The sequence below is a fragment of the Trachurus japonicus genome, chromosome 7, assembly GCF_045865225.1.
Source record: "Trachurus japonicus isolate A0001 chromosome 7, Traja_1.0".
NCBI classification, from domain to species: domain Eukaryota; kingdom Metazoa; phylum Chordata; class Actinopteri; order Carangiformes; family Carangidae; genus Trachurus; species Trachurus japonicus.
In genome coordinates, this window is record NC_140913.1 from 18,281,591 (window position 1) to 18,299,911 (window position 18,321).

Consider the following 18,321-nt stretch of genomic DNA (forward strand, 5'->3'; position numbering starts at 1 on the left):
GACAGCAATTTTGTGACTCAATAAATGTGCTCTTCATCCCATGCTGAAATGAAAATCTTTGGATTTTCTGTTGGTCGGGCATAAAAAACAAAACAAAACAATACAAAACAAACACACAATAAAAACAATGTAATGGTGCTACTTTATCTAATACCAAATGTAATAGTAAATGTTGTATTATTTGTAGCCCTACTGAGAACAAGGACTTTGTATGGAGTGAATATTTGGCATCTAGACTAATATCATCGTACATTGAGCTCAGCACAGCAGATACAACGATACACTTTTATGACAATAATAACCTTTCCTACTCAAGGAAGTTAGTCACAGGTGACTAGTCACCATGTTACTGTTCCCCTGCTGAACACCTCAGCCCACAAGAGGAAAACTACCAGCGACTATGAGCACAGCAGCATTACACAGTATAATGTAGGACTGGAGCTCATGAAGAGGAAAGCATCAAGTGGTAACTCCCTACATCCTTGACTATGATTATTCTCATATGATTATTGATATGGTGTTGCACCCTGTTGTTATGAAGTGTCAAATAACAACCAAAGAAAAAAGTGAGTTTAACTAGAACAAGAGCTTAATTAGCACTTCACAGATATTGAACACAGGTAAGTAGATGGCATCAGCATTAGAGCCAGACACCAAGACACTGACTGAAATACACAGGGGAGCTTTGTCAGCAGCTACACTGTCACACAGCGCAGAGTCTAACTGAAGCTGCTTGGCCTGGTCCAGAACAGAGAAATCAACACTTCTGGGCTGAATAGATGAAAGTGAAACTGCAAAAGAATAAATTGCGGTTGTTTTGCTCTCAGGGCCCCCTACTGTTGCGCGTAGCGTGACTCCCTTTTACAATGCAAAGAATAGTGAGTGAGCAAGCTAGCTCTTTTTTTCTTTTTCCTTTTTAGCTAGCAAGCTTCTTACAGCCAGCTGAGAGCATCGATCCATGGCTGAGAGCTGTGATCTCGCGATAGGATGACGGGCACTGGGCAGGCAACCAGGGTATAGTTCAACACCAGGCCAGCCGAGCACAATGTGTCAATAGTAGCCTGTAAAATACAGGTGTGTCCCATTGTAACAGTTAAAATGACCTGTCCTGTTTTAAAGGGGAACTAGGCACGTCCGGTCGCTTTTTCGTTGCTTTGCTAACACTCCTCCCTCGCCACCTGGCCAATATGCATTTGTTTTCAACAAAGGCGGTGAGAAGGCAATCAAGTGGTGGATAATGTTAGACTATATCATATACGTGTTATGTTGTTTGTGTAGTCTTATCTGTCATAAACAAGAGATTACGGATTGCGGGGCGTGTTTGTGTGATGGTGCCGCCGAGACCAGGATTGGGACACTGGGTCAAAGGCGCTAGGTAGAAGGCAGAGAGCCTCCATTCTCCCCGTAACAAGTTACAAGTCATTTATTTAACCATTACAATTACTCTGAAGATGTTTAAAGCAGAAGTAAGCGGAATGTTTGTGTTAATATAAGTCTTAAATAGTTATATCTTCCCACAGCAATCACTTAATGTTTGGTCCGAAACACGGGTCTGTCAGTTACTCTGCTCTGCTGTAAGCCGAGGAGAAAACTTTCCTTGTATCCTACAACCTTTATGCAATGAGGAGAGAGAACGGCATAAAGGGGCGGTCCTCTCTGTGTGTGCAGCCAAGGGATGCGTGTGAATGTGGTGACATAGGGACGAGGGCGGGGACTGCTAACTCCATCGGCTGACAAGAAGTTAGCCAAAACGACCAGATCGCTTACTTCTGCTTTAATTAAAACAAAAATCTTGCACTGTTCCTCTTTAAAGGGATGGCAAATTGGGCCATTGCCATAATCCCTATAGTTTTAGTGTAGCCGATGTTAATCTGGCCTTCTGCGTTGTGTTTCAGTACGGACTGCCGAACCCTGATCTCCCGCATGGCGGATGACGATGCAAACCGTTTTGCCAAGAGATCAATGATCACTTGATCTCTGCCTTCTACCTAGCGCCTTTGACCCAGTGTCCCAATCCTGGTCTCGGCGGCACCATCACACAAACACGCCCCGCAATCCGTAATCTCTTGTTTATGAGATCAATGATCACTTGGCAGTCTGGTTTTGCACATCCTTTATGGGTGAGTGAGTGCACCCGGACCCTCTGTTATATTAGGAGTCGGTTTGTTTAATTGTCGGTACAAGCTATTTTTCAAGCGATTTCTTGGTTTCCCTCATCAAACTCATCAAATACACAATCCAACAACTTCAAAACACTCTCATGGACAAGTTGTGACCTGCACACTCACCACGCTATGAGACGTAAATTCATGCAAAACCGCTGCTGTGCGTTTCCGTCGGGGGCAGTTTTTCGGCAAGCAGTCTCTGCACTTGCCTCTAAAATAACTCCGTCTCGTAACGTTCCGTTATTATCTCATAGTGTGGCGAATGTGCAGGTCACAATTTGTCCACAAGAGCGTTTTGGAGTTGTTGGATTGTGTATTTTATGAGTTTGATGAGGGAAACAAAGAAATCCCATTAGCCTCCGTAGCGTAGCTCTGAGCAGCTCGCGGCTCTGCTCCGCCGTTCTAAAAATAGCTTTCACCGACAATTAAAGGTAACGAATCTACTCCTATGACTATAGGGATTATGGCAATGGGCCAATTTGCCAAAATCTTGAACTACCCCTTTAAAATATTACAGACCGCTCTTTGCCCCGTATTTTTGTGTTTCCTCGAACACAGCAATGCAGAGTGGGCGGGGCATTTTAATTTGTGCAGAAACAGTAAACATAAAAAGATGAAATGGTATTTTTTATGATTGTTCTGTCTTTGTCCCTCTGTTGTCCTGATCAATATCATATATAGCTAAAATACATATTTAGCAAAGCACCTCAAAGGTGAATTTATGATTTACCACAGCTGGCACACCACCCTTTATTTTTCTGTGTGGGCGGCGGTGGAAACCTTAACACAGGGGCAGTTTTCTCTCAGTCAGAGAAATGTTAAAAATGATTGTCACTACTATCTGCTACTATCACTTTAAGGTAAAATAATGCCACAGTGTTGCTCTAAATAGGCCACCTCACTGTTAAGGGTGCATTAGATATAAAGCATGTTACAGTGCGTCACGGTGAGCATTGTGTGTCCTGTGTGAATGGGGCCCACACTTCTGGTTGTCTGCTTGAACTGGTGGGCACAAATGTGATTTCCACAAACAGGAAGCTCACAGGACTGTCAGATATGTGCTCTGCTGTAAAAAGTGGGTCACAGATCACTTCTCTATTTGGTTAACAAACTTAAATTATCCGAGCTTCGTCCACATCTGATGGCAGGAAGCTGATTTAAGTCAATAAACTTGATAGAAAGCATTCTTTGTGAGTGATGTCTGACTTTAGTCAGAGCTTCCTGTGGCTGAAAATGACATTTGTCCTTGTTTCAACTCTCATTTCTCTTGTTTAAATAACAAAGATGTGAACAGTAAAACAGCTTTGGATGGATAATCTTTGGTTATATATGGTTATATATTTATTATCATTCATGGGGTTAGTTCAGAGAGTTTGTGATAGGGAGGTAAACGGTGAAGAAGCCACCACCTGCAGGAAGAATGAGAGCAAAGAAGCGCTGGATTGTGCAGTTGACATGGTTTGAATTTTTTGTAATGAGGTTCCTAATGTCAAACAGACTCCTGGATTGTAGCATTAACTCTATGTGACTGAAAGTTGTTTTGGATTCATTATATACTTTATGGTTTAAGGACTAACAGAGTTTGTTTGTTTGTGAATGCAAGGCTAAAACAAATCTGTGTTTGAGTTACGAAAGGTTATGAAGCCCACATGACTTCACATTAGAAGGGTTAGAGGTTAGCCACATGGCAACGCGCAGGCTGTTTCTTACATTCATCCTGGGTTTCTTTCCCCTTTAAGCGGAGCAGAAGTAAATCAGACGACAGCCTGAAGTCTTCTTTTCATATGAAAAATAAATTTGAGGGAGAGCTCTGCCAACAGATCCCAGTATCCCTCCACTGTCCCGGTATTTTCAGATGACACCGGAGGACATTTCTGCAGACTCCTTTCTTTCTTTTTCTCCAGATTTTTCCACTGGGGTGAGTGGTGAATTGAAATGCGGTGCTGGCGAAGGAGCTGAAATGTCAGGTCTATGTGAGCCTGACAGTGCACAGACGCTGCTGTGAGAAACATGTACGAGGACAGTTGGAAGGGGCAATACCCAGGGCTCAGTGTGCTGCAGCGGCGCGCGGTCCCGCTGAACGTTAAGTCTCTGCCAGCTGCATGTTTTATGACAACACATTAAAGAGGAGCCTGGAAGTCTAGTGCGCGAGCCGTGCATTGTCTGTCCTCTGCCAGCGAGGAACCAAACCTGGCACGGCTTTATTGAACAAAGAGCTCCTACGACTCTGGCTACAGGCCGTTCCCTTGAAAACTAAACTCAAAACAATAGAGACAGAGGGGAGCAGGAGTGTGGGAGAACGAGAGGCAGTACGTGTGAGATTTGCAGTAGGCGTCAGCAGAGGCCTCCTGAGGGCGTTTGTGTTTGTGTGTGCGTGAGTGAGTGTGTGTGTGTGTGTTGGGAGTGGATGAGGAATGCTCGGGCCGGGCCTGTGGCTGCACTGGGTTGATCTGTTGAAGCAGACAAGGGGGAATACAGATCGGCTATGACAGGAATGCGAGAGCAGGATATCATTAGAAGCATGGGAGCTGCAGCCCAGGCCTCAGACACACAGCAGGCAGCAACGCAAACAGATACACAGAGATAAACTGATGCAGACACACTCACACACACTGGGAAAGTCATTACAGCACACATGCCGGGATTGAACATTAATGCTGGTCAAAATGGCAGCCCACTCTCTCGCAGATGAAATATTATACTGTGGTATGCAGCTCTACAGTATACTCCCCTTCTCCATTTTGTTTTTCCAAAAAGCCTTTGATTGGTGTCCAGCTAAGATGTAATAATATGGGACTCCACTATTCTGATGATGATGATGGTAGAGTTTCTTAAAAAACTCCACCTCCACCTAAACCAACAGGGAGAGCTGAAGAAGTATTCACATTTTCTACTTGTGTAAAAGCAGCAGCACCACCACAAAGTCAAACTGAACTCAGGAAGTCAAAAAGTATCAAAATAAAATTCACAATGCTTTTTTTCCAGTCTTCAGTAGCTCAAAGCTATCAATGTTCAATCTGTGTGAGACACGTTATTTGCATTATATGATCATTTGTTAGTAGGTAGCAACTATAGGTCACATGCAAAAAAGTCACATTTCACATTGCAGTGAAGTATGGAGGAAGTATTGAGATCATTTACCAAACTAAAAGCATAAAAAACACAATATGAACAAAGTCAAAAGTAGAAGCTCTGCATTCAAAATGTGGCATAAATGACAGAGCTAGTTGAACCTTTCACTACGCTTATTTTTCTTTCATCAGTTTCTTCCTCTATATTATTGTTAATAACTGACAAATAAAACATTGTGTGTTGGGGGAACTGAAAACTTGTTTCCTGACCTCCATCCCTCACCATAAAGGCCTATTGTCTCTCTCTCTCTCTCTCTTTCTCACACACACACACACACACACACACACACACACACACACACACACACACACACACACACACACACACACACACACACCTTGAGCCACTACCTGAATGTGGATGTCTCCAAGCCGGGGGCCATGTTTGCCGGGGGACTCATGGACAAACTCTGGGATCGATTATCTGCACATCTGAAGGACTTCCGTGTCTTTGATGATGAGGCTGCAGGTTTGTGACAGATGCAGGGCCGAGGTTTCTCTCCGGGAGCTCGACAATCTAAAGTAGATTTCACCATTAACTTTCAGAGTCTCCTCTCCTCTCCCAGGTGTAGTTGTCATTCCGGCGTTTTACAGAGAAGAAACCTTGCTCTGACCTTTCCTTGGAAAAACGAAGGCTGTTTTCGCTGATATAAATATTCAGCTCGCTGAAACGCAGGGATGAACCTTGTTTTAAATAAAATGCATGTTTGCATATTTGAGGCGGGCTCATTTGCATTTTAAATGTGTTTAATTACCTTTATTTGCATCAAACTCCTACAGCTGGGCTCAATTTATTAGATGGAGTTTTTACATAACCACAGGTTGCTTGTTTTGTAAATGACTGAGCATCGTTTCAGATCTGAGTCAGGAGGAAGAAATCAGAAAATATATACTATGTATACCGTATATAGACACAAAATATGGAGCCAGTGTTTCTTACATTAGCTACTTCCAGCACAAACACAAATAGACAGGATGGTGGATTTTAGCAGAAAAGTAGGCGTGAAAATATCTCGCACCGTGTCTCTTGTATCTAATTCAGGCAAGAGGATGAGGAGGCAGAGGAGGCAGATTTACTTTGTGTCAACACGGCTCTTTTTTTTATTTTTTTATTTATTTTTTAGATAAATAGACCCTTTGCTCGGCTTCTGGGCGGCCACAGAGGTACTGTATAGCTACCCGCCAAAGGAGCACAGCTATACCTTCCGACTGAATGCACTAATAGCATGTGGGGCTCCTCTCCGCCGCTGAGCATCACGCTCTGCAGGCACAGAGACAGTGGAGTGAAAGAAAAGACAAGAGGAGGACGGAGGAGATGAAGAGAGGCTCTGTGTCCGAGACCTGCTGCAACAAACACAATAACACTGTGAAAGCAGCAGCAGCAGCAGCAGCACAAGACATATTGCTATTCAGACAGAGAGGGAGCAGATTTCTTTATTTTCTAAAGACGATGTCTATCCCTGTGTGCCTGCCTGAGGGGTACACACAGTATTATGAGAAGGATTTGAGTTGACACAAGTCGCGGTCGCTCCACCGCCGGTGTGGATGAAGAGGTGGGGGAGGAGGAGGAGGAGGAGGAGGATGAATTATTCAACCAGCCAGCACTGCTTGGCTCTGACGTCTTGTTGTGTCTTATGGGGAGGTGAGGCGAGGCGGCAACAACAAGCAGCAGCAGCAGCAGCAGCAGCAGCAGCAGCAGCACCTCCTCACAAGGCGGCCCCCGTCACATGACAGCCCCCCGGGATGGAGCATCCAAGGAACCTCGATTTTCCCGAGGACAGGACATCATTTCAGAGAAGCAGCAGCAGAATAATAGCTCCCTCTCAAAATGACAGCCATCGCTGCGGCACACCATCACAGATTGCTGGTCTATCACTCCCCACACACAGGATGAAATGACAGCCCAGCCCCGCTGATAGCAAAGCATATCAACCTGAGTAGGTGTTCCTTCTGGCTTAGCCTGGCTTTGATGTTATTATACCACAGCGGTGCAATATTCTGCTCTGAGATTCACTACCTGCTGCTGGGGTGATCTCTTAAAGCTCAGTATTTGTGAAGCTGAGAAAATGGAAGGCTGGAGAAAAGACACACAACAAAAACAAGAAACAGGAATGCTTGATTTGCTCCCCAACACATTTCTCCTGTCAAGCAAAAATTCTATCATTCAAGAGCAAATGTAGGACATGAGTGTTATCAAAACTCTGCTCAGCTGGAGAATTACATTTCACAAATTTATAAAAACAGAGGGAACTAAGTCGGTCTCTTTTCTTCAGCCAATGAGCAGTGAGTAATCAGAACCGTTTATCTTTAAAAAAACTGGTTTATTGTGTCTCTTGGCTGCTGGGATGTAACAGTCTGCTCTACCAGGCACACAAACAACTGTGTTTACAAAGACATAAAATGACTCTGATGTATCGCAAGACACGAGAAAAGAAGAGGGGTCAGTGGATGTTGTGGTGTAACTTAGTCGTTTATTTTAATTCCACAAATTTTTCAAAAAAATTACAAAATACTCAAATGGAGAGAACACAGGACTCACAATTTTTCTTATTATTTCTACTTTTTGTTTACATTGTGTCATCCCATGGCGACTACTCATATATACAATAAGCTTCAAGATACCAGTATATATATAAATCTTAGCAGTCAGAATTTACATTCTGCTATTGCCGCTTTGAAACAAGAAGCTAAACCATTGACAACACTTAACATCAAAGGTTTTGGAGACACAAAAAGAGGGAGTAAAAGGCGAAGGGAATCATCAGGAAAACGAGGCAAAGGAGGAGGAGGATGATGATGGTGATGAGTACGTCGTCAGAAGAGAGACAGGAGTCAGTGGGAGATGGTCAGACAGAGTGACAGGTGGTTGGCAGGGTTTAAAAGACGTTTTTGGAGGTTTTAAAAACGGGCCATGGGTTTTTAATAATGTTTGAAACCATTGAGATGGAAACTATAGTGCTCAAAGAGAAGATATGATCACTTTTATATGCAAGTACAGTTTCTTCATTTGGTTAAAAAAAGCCACAGTTTTCTAAATTCCATGACAATTAAACAGTCTTAGTGCATGGAACAAATGCACAACTTATGTCATAGATTAAAAACAAACAGACAAACAATAAAACAAACAAAAAACTTGGGCTCATGTGCACTGGTAAGACAAGTCAACACTACTCGTAACAGTCAGTGGCACACAAACACACCACTCCTGTGGCCCAGGAGGCCATGTGCATCCCTAAGGAACCAAGGCATATGAAACTTGTGAAGACAACATACACACACACATACGCGCGCACACACATACACACACACACACCCATCAACCCTCTACCTACAGGTGGTCACGTGTCGACAGGCCCCTTCTAGTGTCACAGTGAACATTATTTCAGCCTAGCTGGAGCTGGAGGACGATGAGCCCTGCAAAAGATGGATGATGGGACCGAGTGAAGAAAGGCGACACCACAACACAAACTAGCACCGACTCACACCCATTCACACATTGGAAACAATCCTAAAAGTCCTGTTCGGCTTCTGTTAAAGTGAACAATGGTAAAATTCAAGTCCCGATCATTTTAAAACTAAGAAATTTTGAATCTCTCAAGTTCAGCCAAATACGTTTCTGGTGTCCAAGCTTTTAAATTCATAATTAAAATCACTCTCTGTAAAAACCAAAAGTGATCAAGTGTTGACTTGACATTTTGTTGACTTGAATATCGATTTTTAAAAACAAAAAGGATAAAACCAAATCGAGTGGAACTCAAGGATCCTCTTTCAGTGCAAACTTTTGTTTTTTCTTTTGAAACTATGGCTTCAGTGTGCACTCTACAGAAGCCTCGGCGACGAACGCGTCACCTCTTCAAGTGTATCAAATCATTAACTCAACGCGTTGAGTTTTACACATTCTGACAACCTGCTGTGTGTCGAAGGTGTGTGGTGAATGGATGTAGTGGGCGTGACAGGTTTATGGTTTTACATAGTGTGTGTGTGGGACTATATCTAACACAGTGATGTCAGAGGAACGTCACAACTGAACCGCAACTCTCTCAGAAACTGCTCATATAATGCCATGGTGCTCCCCTCTGAAACAAGGGATAATGCTTCAAAACAAGTATATTGGAGGTTGAAACGACTTGGTTTGGAGTCCACACCTAGTAATAATAATAATTATAATAATAATTATATGTTTATATATACTATTTACAGACTCAAAAACGCCATGCTGTAGCTTTTCTTAAAATTATGAAAAACCTCCAACAATGTATTAAAATAAATGTTGAATTTAAGATAGCACTTGTTATTTTTCAATAAACGGCCTGACCGGTCTTGTCTTTTTTTTTTCTCCTTTTTTTTTGATAAGCACAGTGTCTTGTTCTAGCACCTACAAAAAAACGTCAGGGAAGCTTGTCATGCAGGAGTCTTGAGGACGTTGTCACTACTGGCTATATACCAAAGAAAGTCAATGTCTTGAAAAATAATAATTAAAAAAAAGTCCTTGACAAGAGCAAAAACCAAAATATCAGAAGACTTCTCAGACGATCCACTTGGTCTTTTCCGTTCTTCTAAAAACTGAATGTGTCCAGACGACCCCAAAGAGCCTCTGCAAGACCGCTCTGTAACAACTTCCTGTGTCCTGCACCTGCAAGCCGCTGCCTCCCTCAGCTGGTTACAGCTGCTTGTCACTCTCTTTCTTCAGCCGGCTGAAACACAAACAACATCAAGTATTAATATTTTTTTGGGGAAAAAAGGCAGATGCAGTTTCTGACTGGAGATGGTTAACAGTGTGGTCTCTAACCTGTAGTAGTCCTCCTGGCCGGGCAGGGGTCCTCCGTGCATGTGATGGTGTCCGTGGAGCCACTGCTGCTCCATGGCTAGCCTCTGGAGCTCAGCTGACTGGGCATGCATGGCCTGCAGCTGGTGGGCCGCGGACATGGGCGGGGGCAGACCTCCTTGTAGTTCCCGTGGGTATGGAGTACCTGCAAGAAGACGCAAACAAAACATTAGATCAGGGACTCTGGTGTTGCTTGGACTGAATTGGAAATTATTTTCAATCAGAGCGACTATTGGCCGAGAGCTCACCGAAGACTGGATGGCGCAGCATCTCGTGTTCGTGTGGCGGCTGTCCGAGGAGTGGGTTGGGGATGGCGCCGGGCGGGTAAGGGAAGCGGGCCAGGTGAGGTCCAGCTGCAAGGGGGTCCACTAGGGGGTGGCCCCCCGAACCTGACGGACACACAAGACATTCACCACCACCTTCTGGGCGTCAGAGTCTGAGGTTCAAGGTACACTCATTTACAGACAGTGTATCACACAGTGCATGCTACAGACATCAAAAGTACACAGCTCAATGTTGTTACTCCTCAAGAGTGCAGGGACCACTCCTCACTTTGTCATATCCACTATCCACTGTCAATATTAACATGATAATATGGAAGCTGGATTTCCATTAATTTAAAGCCCCTTGTGTTCACTCTTTACTGAGATGAGGAAGTATTATAACTGGATTTGTTTACACACATCTCTGCTCAAATTAGAGTTCACTGATTAATGCCCTCTACTGTGTATTAGAAAGGACACTTCTCTAATATAATTTTCATCATCTTGAAGTCCTTATTATACATTTTTAACCAGCTCATAAATAATCAGCTGCTTGCTTTTCATTATCATCTTCCTTATTTTACTGTCCCATTTCTTTTAATTAAATTGAGCTGAAAAGACCTGACGCATTACAACTGAACTCTAACAAGGCTCTTGTTCTTGCTCCTCAACTATTCGCTTAAAGTATATGAATTCACCACTGGTTAACAAACATTGGCTTGGGCATTTTTGTAATGATAATAAAAAACTTTTGTTTCAACATGTAGAATTACATTATTCACAGTAACATCATTATGACAAGAAAATATCAAGATAGAAGCTAAAACATCCATACATTCATTTACATAATTCACTTGAAAAACTATATGTACAGAGGATCAATGTACAAACAAATGCTGAATATGTTTTTGAGAGTGTTAAGATAAAATTTGGAGTTTGTTTATCTTAGCAATCAAATTACAGCAAGGCAAGTATTGTAAAATGTCCATTAAATGAGCATCCTCTAGTTATATATTTCCAGTATAACAAGTAGTTTGTTATACTGCAGATATAACTACTTGAAAAAAATGTTGGTCTCATAAAAATATATATGTATGTATGTTTGTAGAGGTTGCTTTGATGCCTCCATATGTTGAGCAATTAAAACATTTAGTTTCTCCAAAATGTTTTGAATGTGACCTTATAAATGTATTTAACTGTGGTTTGAACAGTGTAGTGGAGGTGTTTATTCAGGCAGGGCTTTCGCTCACCTTGGTGTAGGGGATCTTGCTGGTGGAGGTGTAGGTGCGAGTGGATATGCGAGTGCTGGTGGTGGTGCGGCGTAACGTTGAACATCTGTAGGCGGGCAATGGGGTCGTTGGCCACTGTGGCCATCCTCTCAGCATGGAGTCTCTCTGCAGCCAACCTCTCTGGGTAGCTCATTTCTGGCCGCAGCTGGGGCCCAGCGAGGGCCAGCCGCTCACGCTCTAATGGGTTTAGGCCGGGGTGGAAGGAGGCGAAAGGGTGAGGGCCGGCCATGGGGGGCAACGTGATGGCCCCATGCCGGGCGAAGTGCTCCATGGGGTTTGTGGAAGGGTGGAGTGTGTCCATCTCTGGAGGCTTAACCTCGAAACCTGGTTTCATCCTTTCCCTCAGCTCCCTCTCGCGAATCTCCCTCTCGCGCATCTCCCGCTCTCGCAGCTCGCGCTCCCGCATGGCCGGGTCGGCGTTGTATAAGCTGGGCATGTGGTAGGCCAGCAGCGGGTCCGCGGGGTTGAGGGACACGAAGAAGGGGTGGTTTCGGTTGGTGGGGGACATGACGTGAGGTCGGGCGTACTCGCTGAGGGTGCGCAGGGCGGGGGTGTCGGGGCCGATGTACGGAGGCACAGCTGCGATCGTGGTGGGGGGGCCGTCGTAGGGTGGCCGCATGTGGGCGGGGCCAGCCATCTGAGGTTCACCCATCCTGCCTTCATGAGAACTGGAGGCTTTCTGTGAGGGGGAGAGGTCATGTTTAGTAACTGTTTCTTTCTTTCGTTTTTTAAAAATATAAAATATAACCCCGAAACCAAAACACTCACCGCAGCTCGCTCTGCTTCTTTCTCTCGTTCCCGCTCTCTTTCTCGTTCTTTTTCCCTCTCTCTTTCTCTCTCCTTCTCCTCCCTTGCTTTCTGTTCTGCTTCCCTCTTGGCCTTCTCCAGAGCTTCCTCTCGCTTCTTGGCCAGCTTAGAAGCCGCCAGCGGAGTGAAGTAGAAATCTGTCCTAGCGCACGAGTTGTAACCTCGGTCCAGGTGCTTGTAGAACCTGTGGTCGCGTCGGAGAGAGAGAGAGAGAAAAACTTTAACATATTTACCATTTACTCATATAATCTGAATAATGTTCCACTTTCATAAACAGTTGTTACAAACAGGCTAATGCCATTATCGTCATCTTTAATTCTGCGTGCTGAATGGCAGGATAATGTCCCATTAGATGAAAAGACAGCTTGTATTAGCTTACACTGGTCCATTATTCAAGAGGAAACAAACTCCCTTGGCATTCACTTTTGCTGCTACACTGAGTATGTATTAAAATCCTCATTGCTATTCATTGGCAGTCTGAGAGCCACTTAAGCACAAGGCAACTACAGATAGTCATATTCAGATGCTTCTGTTCACTTGCATCTCACTGTAATTAATCTCCCTGCTCTCCATCCTTGATAATTCCTCACCATCAGCCACTCAGAGCTCAGGGCTAATTGTGGCCTTGAACGCCTGTTTTGCTGAGGACATTTGATTTGTTGCTTACATCAAAGCCTTAAAACCTGAAGGCAGAGACTCTTTTGTTGTGGAGTGTGTTTGAGAGCTAATCAGCATCCCCAGACAAGACAGTAAGCAGCTCAACAGATTACTGATAAATAACAGCTTGCGCAGGTTTATGTTTTCTTTTATAAGGCGGTGTTCGGGTCCAAACAGACGTACCGTGCTGACTGGCTGGCATGGCTGGGCGTGTTGACGACAGTAGGCTCCGGGGAGGGGCTTCTCTGTGGGGGCGGGGGGCTCTCTGGCTCTTCCATCTCGTCCAAAGGCTCCTCTTTGATGTGCACCGGCGGCAGCACCGGACCTGGGCCGGCACACGTGACTGAGGCAGGGAGAGGCATGGAGATGGAGGAGGATGGAGCGGAGGAAGATGGAGGCGGAAGGCCAGACAAAGAGTTTGATGACGATGAGGGAGGGCCGGTCGGAGGTAGAACTGTATTGAAAGGATGGGACGAGAACGGCGGCTGCGGTGGCACGTTGGGGTGCGAGGCTGCTGCGGAGGGCGGCAGCGGAGGGGCTGGGGGAGGCTGGTGGCTGGCTGAGGGCGGGAGGCTCTGGGACTGGGTGAGAACTGGAGGCTGGGCCGGGGGCGGCTGGAGCTGCTGCCCCTGAGGCATGAGCTGTAGAGGAGGTGGGTGCGCTGACGGAGGATGGTGGGTGGATAAAGAGCTGAGGGGCTTGAGGGCGGGAGGCGGAGGCAGGTTCGAAGGCATCTGAGGAAACGGAGGCGCCGACACGTGGGGTGGGTGTTTGTGGCTCTGTGGGTTGGGCATCTGCGGGATGGGTGTGGTTGGCGGTGGCTTGATGTGAGGCATGGACAATGGGGCGGGGGGCAGGGGCTGCTCTCTGGGAGGCTGGCCTCCACTCTGAGCGGATGACTGGGACTGAGAAGGAGGCGTGTGCGGCCTCGGCTGCGATTGGCCAGAAATTGGCGGGGGTGGGACCTGAGACTGACCTAGAGGGAAGCCCTGCGGGGGCATGGAGTGAGGGTGAGGCATGTGCGACGGGCCGGGCTGCAGTGGATGCGGCATGGGAGGCATGGGAGGCATGGGGCCGTGGTGCGAGCTGGGTAACGACTGAGGTGGGACTGGGGGCCCGGGGGGCGGAGCCTGAGTCAGAGGTGAATGCGGAGAAGGAAGCCTTTGAGGGTGGAGGGACGCTCCCGACTGGATGAGAGACATGGGGCTAGCCTGGGGCAGAGGCTGGGGAGGTAGAGAGGCGGTGGCCGCGGTCGGGGAGACCTGCGGGGGCAGCGAGGGGGCTGAGGTCGTAGGCGGAGGCGGTGCCGCGGAGGCTGCTGAGGTGCCCGGCTGACACTGGATGACTGGCGGGTGCTGGCTCTGTAGGAGCTGCTGCTGGGCAGAGGAGTCCGAGTCGCTCTCATTGTCCCGGGGGCTGGGGATGCTCGGGGACGAGCTCCGGTTGTCCTGGTCAATGTCCTTAGGATCGCTACTGAGCTCCTCGTTGATGCTGCGTCCATCGGAGCTCTCGCCCTCGCCCTCCCCTTCACCCTCGCACTCTGAGGGCGAGTCTGGCCGACTCAACTCCTGAAGGATAGAAGAGAGAGAAAGATGAGCGTCTTGACACCGTGCCTTTGCGTCTCACTTGAACCACGCGAGGGTAACTAAAACAAAAAGACGACAGACTCACTTGTGTCTTGGACTTTTTGGCACTGGCCCTCTCCGGCTCCTCTGTGTCTGAAGCTCCCTTCTCCCGTTGCCGTTTGGCACTCTTCATAGGTGAAGGAGCCTCCTCTTTAATCTTCTGTGGAGCCAGAGCAGCAGAGTCATTAGGTTACATTTCGCAGAGACAGGTGTAGAGAGAAACACAAAGGCTCAGTGAGTCTGTGCTGTGCTTTACCTTGCTTGGCTTCTTCATGGAGTCTGTCTTGCTGTCAGTGCTGTCAGTACTTGCTGCACTAGGCGAGGTCCGTCCGCTGGAGCGCAAATCCTCGTTGGTAGGCGAGGCTCGGCCATCGGGACTGGCTGTCTGCTTCTTACGACCACTACGTAGCGTTGACATCTATTGACAATAAACAAGAGTCAACAGAAATCATGTGGGGCTCAGTAAGGAGGTCACCATACACCCAACATACACGCATATATGAAACAATCCCCGCTGTTGCTATACTACTTATCCAGAGATGTAAGAGTTATTGCTTTGTATTCTGGCTCTGCATTACACCTGGGGAGACTCTGCGGCTACGGTTCCTGCAGGTGAAAATGGAGAGATAGATGGCAAACAGGTGTGTGTGTGTGTGTGTGTGTGTGCGCACCGAGCCTCGGTTCCGTCGGGTCCTCATGCTATGCTTCCCGCTGAGTCCATCCTCTTCCTCTTTGACAGGTTTGAACATAAATGGTGGCGGGTCCACAGGCTTCTCGATGGGGGGCAGCTCACCGTACTTCTTGAAGTGAATGCGGCAGTCTGTGCACAGCAAGATGTTCTCCCGGCCCCCGTGGTGCCAGTCCTTGGAGGCTGAGGAAAGCCATTTACAGTTGTGAAATAACACACTCCCGCAAGGTGGTGAGAAGAAACAACACACAGAAATGATCTCACAAGTTCACCGATGATGCCCGGTATGGAGAATATCTTGAAGTAACTTTTTAGAACAACACCCATTGAGATAACTTGCTCAAGCAGCAGCTGGATCGAGGGTAATCTACCTCTCCTGTATGTTAATTTTCTGTGATGTCCTAATAAGGTCTGTTTGGGTTAACATTGTAAAGCCAGAGTTATTAGCCACCCTTGTTGTGATGGCAGTAACCTAAGTGTGATCAGATGGGAGCCTGGCACTGGGAGCCAGCTGTGTGGGGAGAGGGGAGGGATAATGAGGTGGAGAGAGTGAACGAGCTGTGGGCTCATGTCTGATTTGATCAAATTAGTCTTGACATCTTCTGATGCCCATCTGTCACACGGCGCTGCGTTATGCAGGCTCACACTGATCCCAATCAGGACAGGAATAACCAAGCAAGTCCGTACAACGACGGGCGAGGGGCGTCTGCGAAAAAAAGGAACATGGTTGCTTACTGGTGGTGAAACAGTGGCGGCAGGCGTAGCCCTTCAGCTCCTGTTCGCTGTCTTCACTGTCAAAGTCATCTTCGCTGGCTGAGCTGAGGTCCACTGGAAAGGAGGCAAAGAAAAAAAACACGTCACATACGTCGCTCTTACAAGCGGAGGATATCAGGTGTTGTCTCCCTCTTTCCCCTCTGCTGCCATTCAAGGGGTCAAATATACGTACAAAACTCGCTGGAGGGGGGACGTGAGGGAGTGTTGACAGGAGTTGAAGCGGTTCGTGTCTTGATGCGGCGGAAGACGGGCTGGCGGCGGTGTCTGCGGTGCGCTCGACAACTGGCCGCCTCGGGGGTCTTCTTCCAATAGTAGTAGAAGGTAATTAGCTCTCCCTGAAAGGAAACACGAAACGAATGCCGTTAGAAGGGGCAAATACATCACAAGCGCACTCATTAGTAAGGAGGTGAAGGCATTGCTTGACTTTGAAGAGGTTACTGAACTCAAAGGATTTAAGGTCCGTTTGTCAGAGTTGTTGAAAAATTTGGAAAATTGTCAGTGCACAATATATCTGCAGTTAGGCTGAGGAAATATGTGGACTCTACACATTAGCAGTCGGCATGGTATTTCACAGTGAAAGGCCATGGAGTGGGGTCAGTCCATGCCAGGATTTGTAGCTGGCCGGGCATGTTTGTGCTGCGGCCCTGTCTGTCCCAGGATTAGGCGAGGAGGCTCACTGAATGCAGGGATATTAGGATCAGTACATTGGTGGCTGCCTGGGTGGCAGGAGCTTGAATGGGAACAAAAGAACATGTCAGGCAGAGCTTTGGCGCTACAAATAGGGAGTGAAATGGCTCCTCGCCCCTTCACTGGAAGAGTCAATTGAACTTTAATCAAACATTCGGAGGGGCGCGCTTGCCAGTGAGCGAGGCGGATAAATCCAGTGTACAAAAGGCCGCCAGGAAATCAATACCCAACTGAAACATTAACACATGCAATCATGGATCAGAGAGCACTTTGCTGAGGCAGCCCGTGCATATTAACTGCTGCTTTCCGGCCACACTCATAATACACAAGTCTTAAAAATTGGCGACAGGAGTCAGGGACAATTATGCAGTTTCCTGTGGGGGCTTTGCCTTTTTCTTTTTCTTCTTCTTTTTTTTTTAACCCCCTCGCCATGAACTCTCACTTGTTAGCGATTCCTCCAGCAGCTCTGCAGCAAAATTCATAAAGGTGTGTGGTGTGACTGTGGAGTGAGCAGTAAGTCACCTGTAATCTTTAAAACCCTGAGGGAACCCATCTTCTGTCTGAGGTCTGTTAAACTGCTGTTCGACAAAGCTCCCAGGGTTTAATGGCTATTGATTGTTTTCCCTACTGCGCTTCAGCTGAGAAATTTGACACAAATTAGTCAGTGCATCTAAAAGGCATTAACAGCAGCAGCGGCTTAAAATCTTCTATCAAAAACGATGGCAGGAAGGGATTTGATTAAATGGTGGCTAGTTTTAAATGGCTATAAAAAGCTTCTCACTCAACTCCATTTCAACACTAGCAGAAAATAACACGGCACCATAGCCGACAATTTCAAAGTTTAATAGGCTGGTCTTTGTACAAACAAAGAGGTAGCTGCAGATTTAATTTCTCGTTTCTTATCTCATGAAACATAAACCTACTTGAGGCTCGCTGGCTCTTGCTGTTTGTTGTGAGAAAACAGGTCAGGGACTGTTATTATTATTATCGTGATGTTTTGTGAGTATCTGACATTAAGGAACGAGTTCAGTCCGTCTCAATCACTGCTTTGATTGGCAGAAAAGGCTTGACTCAGAGGGACCGGGCCACTTTAATAAGATCTCCCTTCATGTGGCTCTTAAGGGAAATTCATATCTACCATTGCCTGTAGGACTTATCGGGCTAAGCAGTACTGGGAACATTTACTGAGGATGGCTGAGCTCAATGAAACCTTCTCAAATTTCAGGGTAAATTAAGGTGCTGTAATGGCAAAAGCCGCTGCTCCGGTGTTAAACCCTCCCAAGCCCCACAGCTCTGTAGACCTTCTGCAGATGAGCACATGTGGAGTGGAGGCAGAGAATCGACACACAGCTCACAGAGGCAAATCAGAAGGACGCTTTAAAATAAAGATGGACGCATTTACTTTTTTTT

The 18,321-nt window shown here is 46.4% G+C and overlaps 1 protein-coding gene across 4 annotated transcripts in view; it reads right to left on the minus strand.

The window, feature by feature from the left end:
* Window positions 1-7,747: 7,747 nt before the first annotated feature.
* Window positions 7,748-18,321, minus strand: part of rerea (arginine-glutamic acid dipeptide (RE) repeats a) — a 124,243-nt gene continuing 113,669 nt past the window's right edge. For 3 of the 4 annotated variants that reach the window (XM_085781775.1, XM_085781774.1, XM_085781777.1), the window contains 11 exons: window positions 16,397-16,559; window positions 16,186-16,278; window positions 15,434-15,633; window positions 15,019-15,180; window positions 14,809-14,922; window positions 13,321-14,705; window positions 12,442-12,664; window positions 11,635-12,352; window positions 10,370-10,540; window positions 10,086-10,266; window positions 7,748-9,990 (listed from right to left, as the gene is read on the minus strand). In XM_085781775.1, the coding sequence (XP_085637901.1) occupies window positions 9,957-9,990; window positions 10,086-10,266; window positions 10,370-10,540; window positions 11,635-12,352; window positions 12,442-12,664; window positions 13,321-14,705; window positions 14,809-14,922; window positions 15,019-15,180; window positions 15,434-15,633; window positions 16,186-16,278; window positions 16,397-16,559 (3,444 nt within the window). In that variant the 3' untranslated portion in view covers window positions 7,748-9,956. Of the gene's footprint in view, window positions 9,991-10,085; window positions 10,267-10,369; window positions 10,541-11,617; window positions 12,353-12,441; window positions 12,665-13,320; window positions 14,706-14,808; window positions 14,923-15,018; window positions 15,181-15,433; window positions 15,634-16,185; window positions 16,279-16,396; window positions 16,560-18,321 lie in introns of all 4 variants that reach the window. The other variant, XM_085781776.1, reaches the window with a different exon arrangement.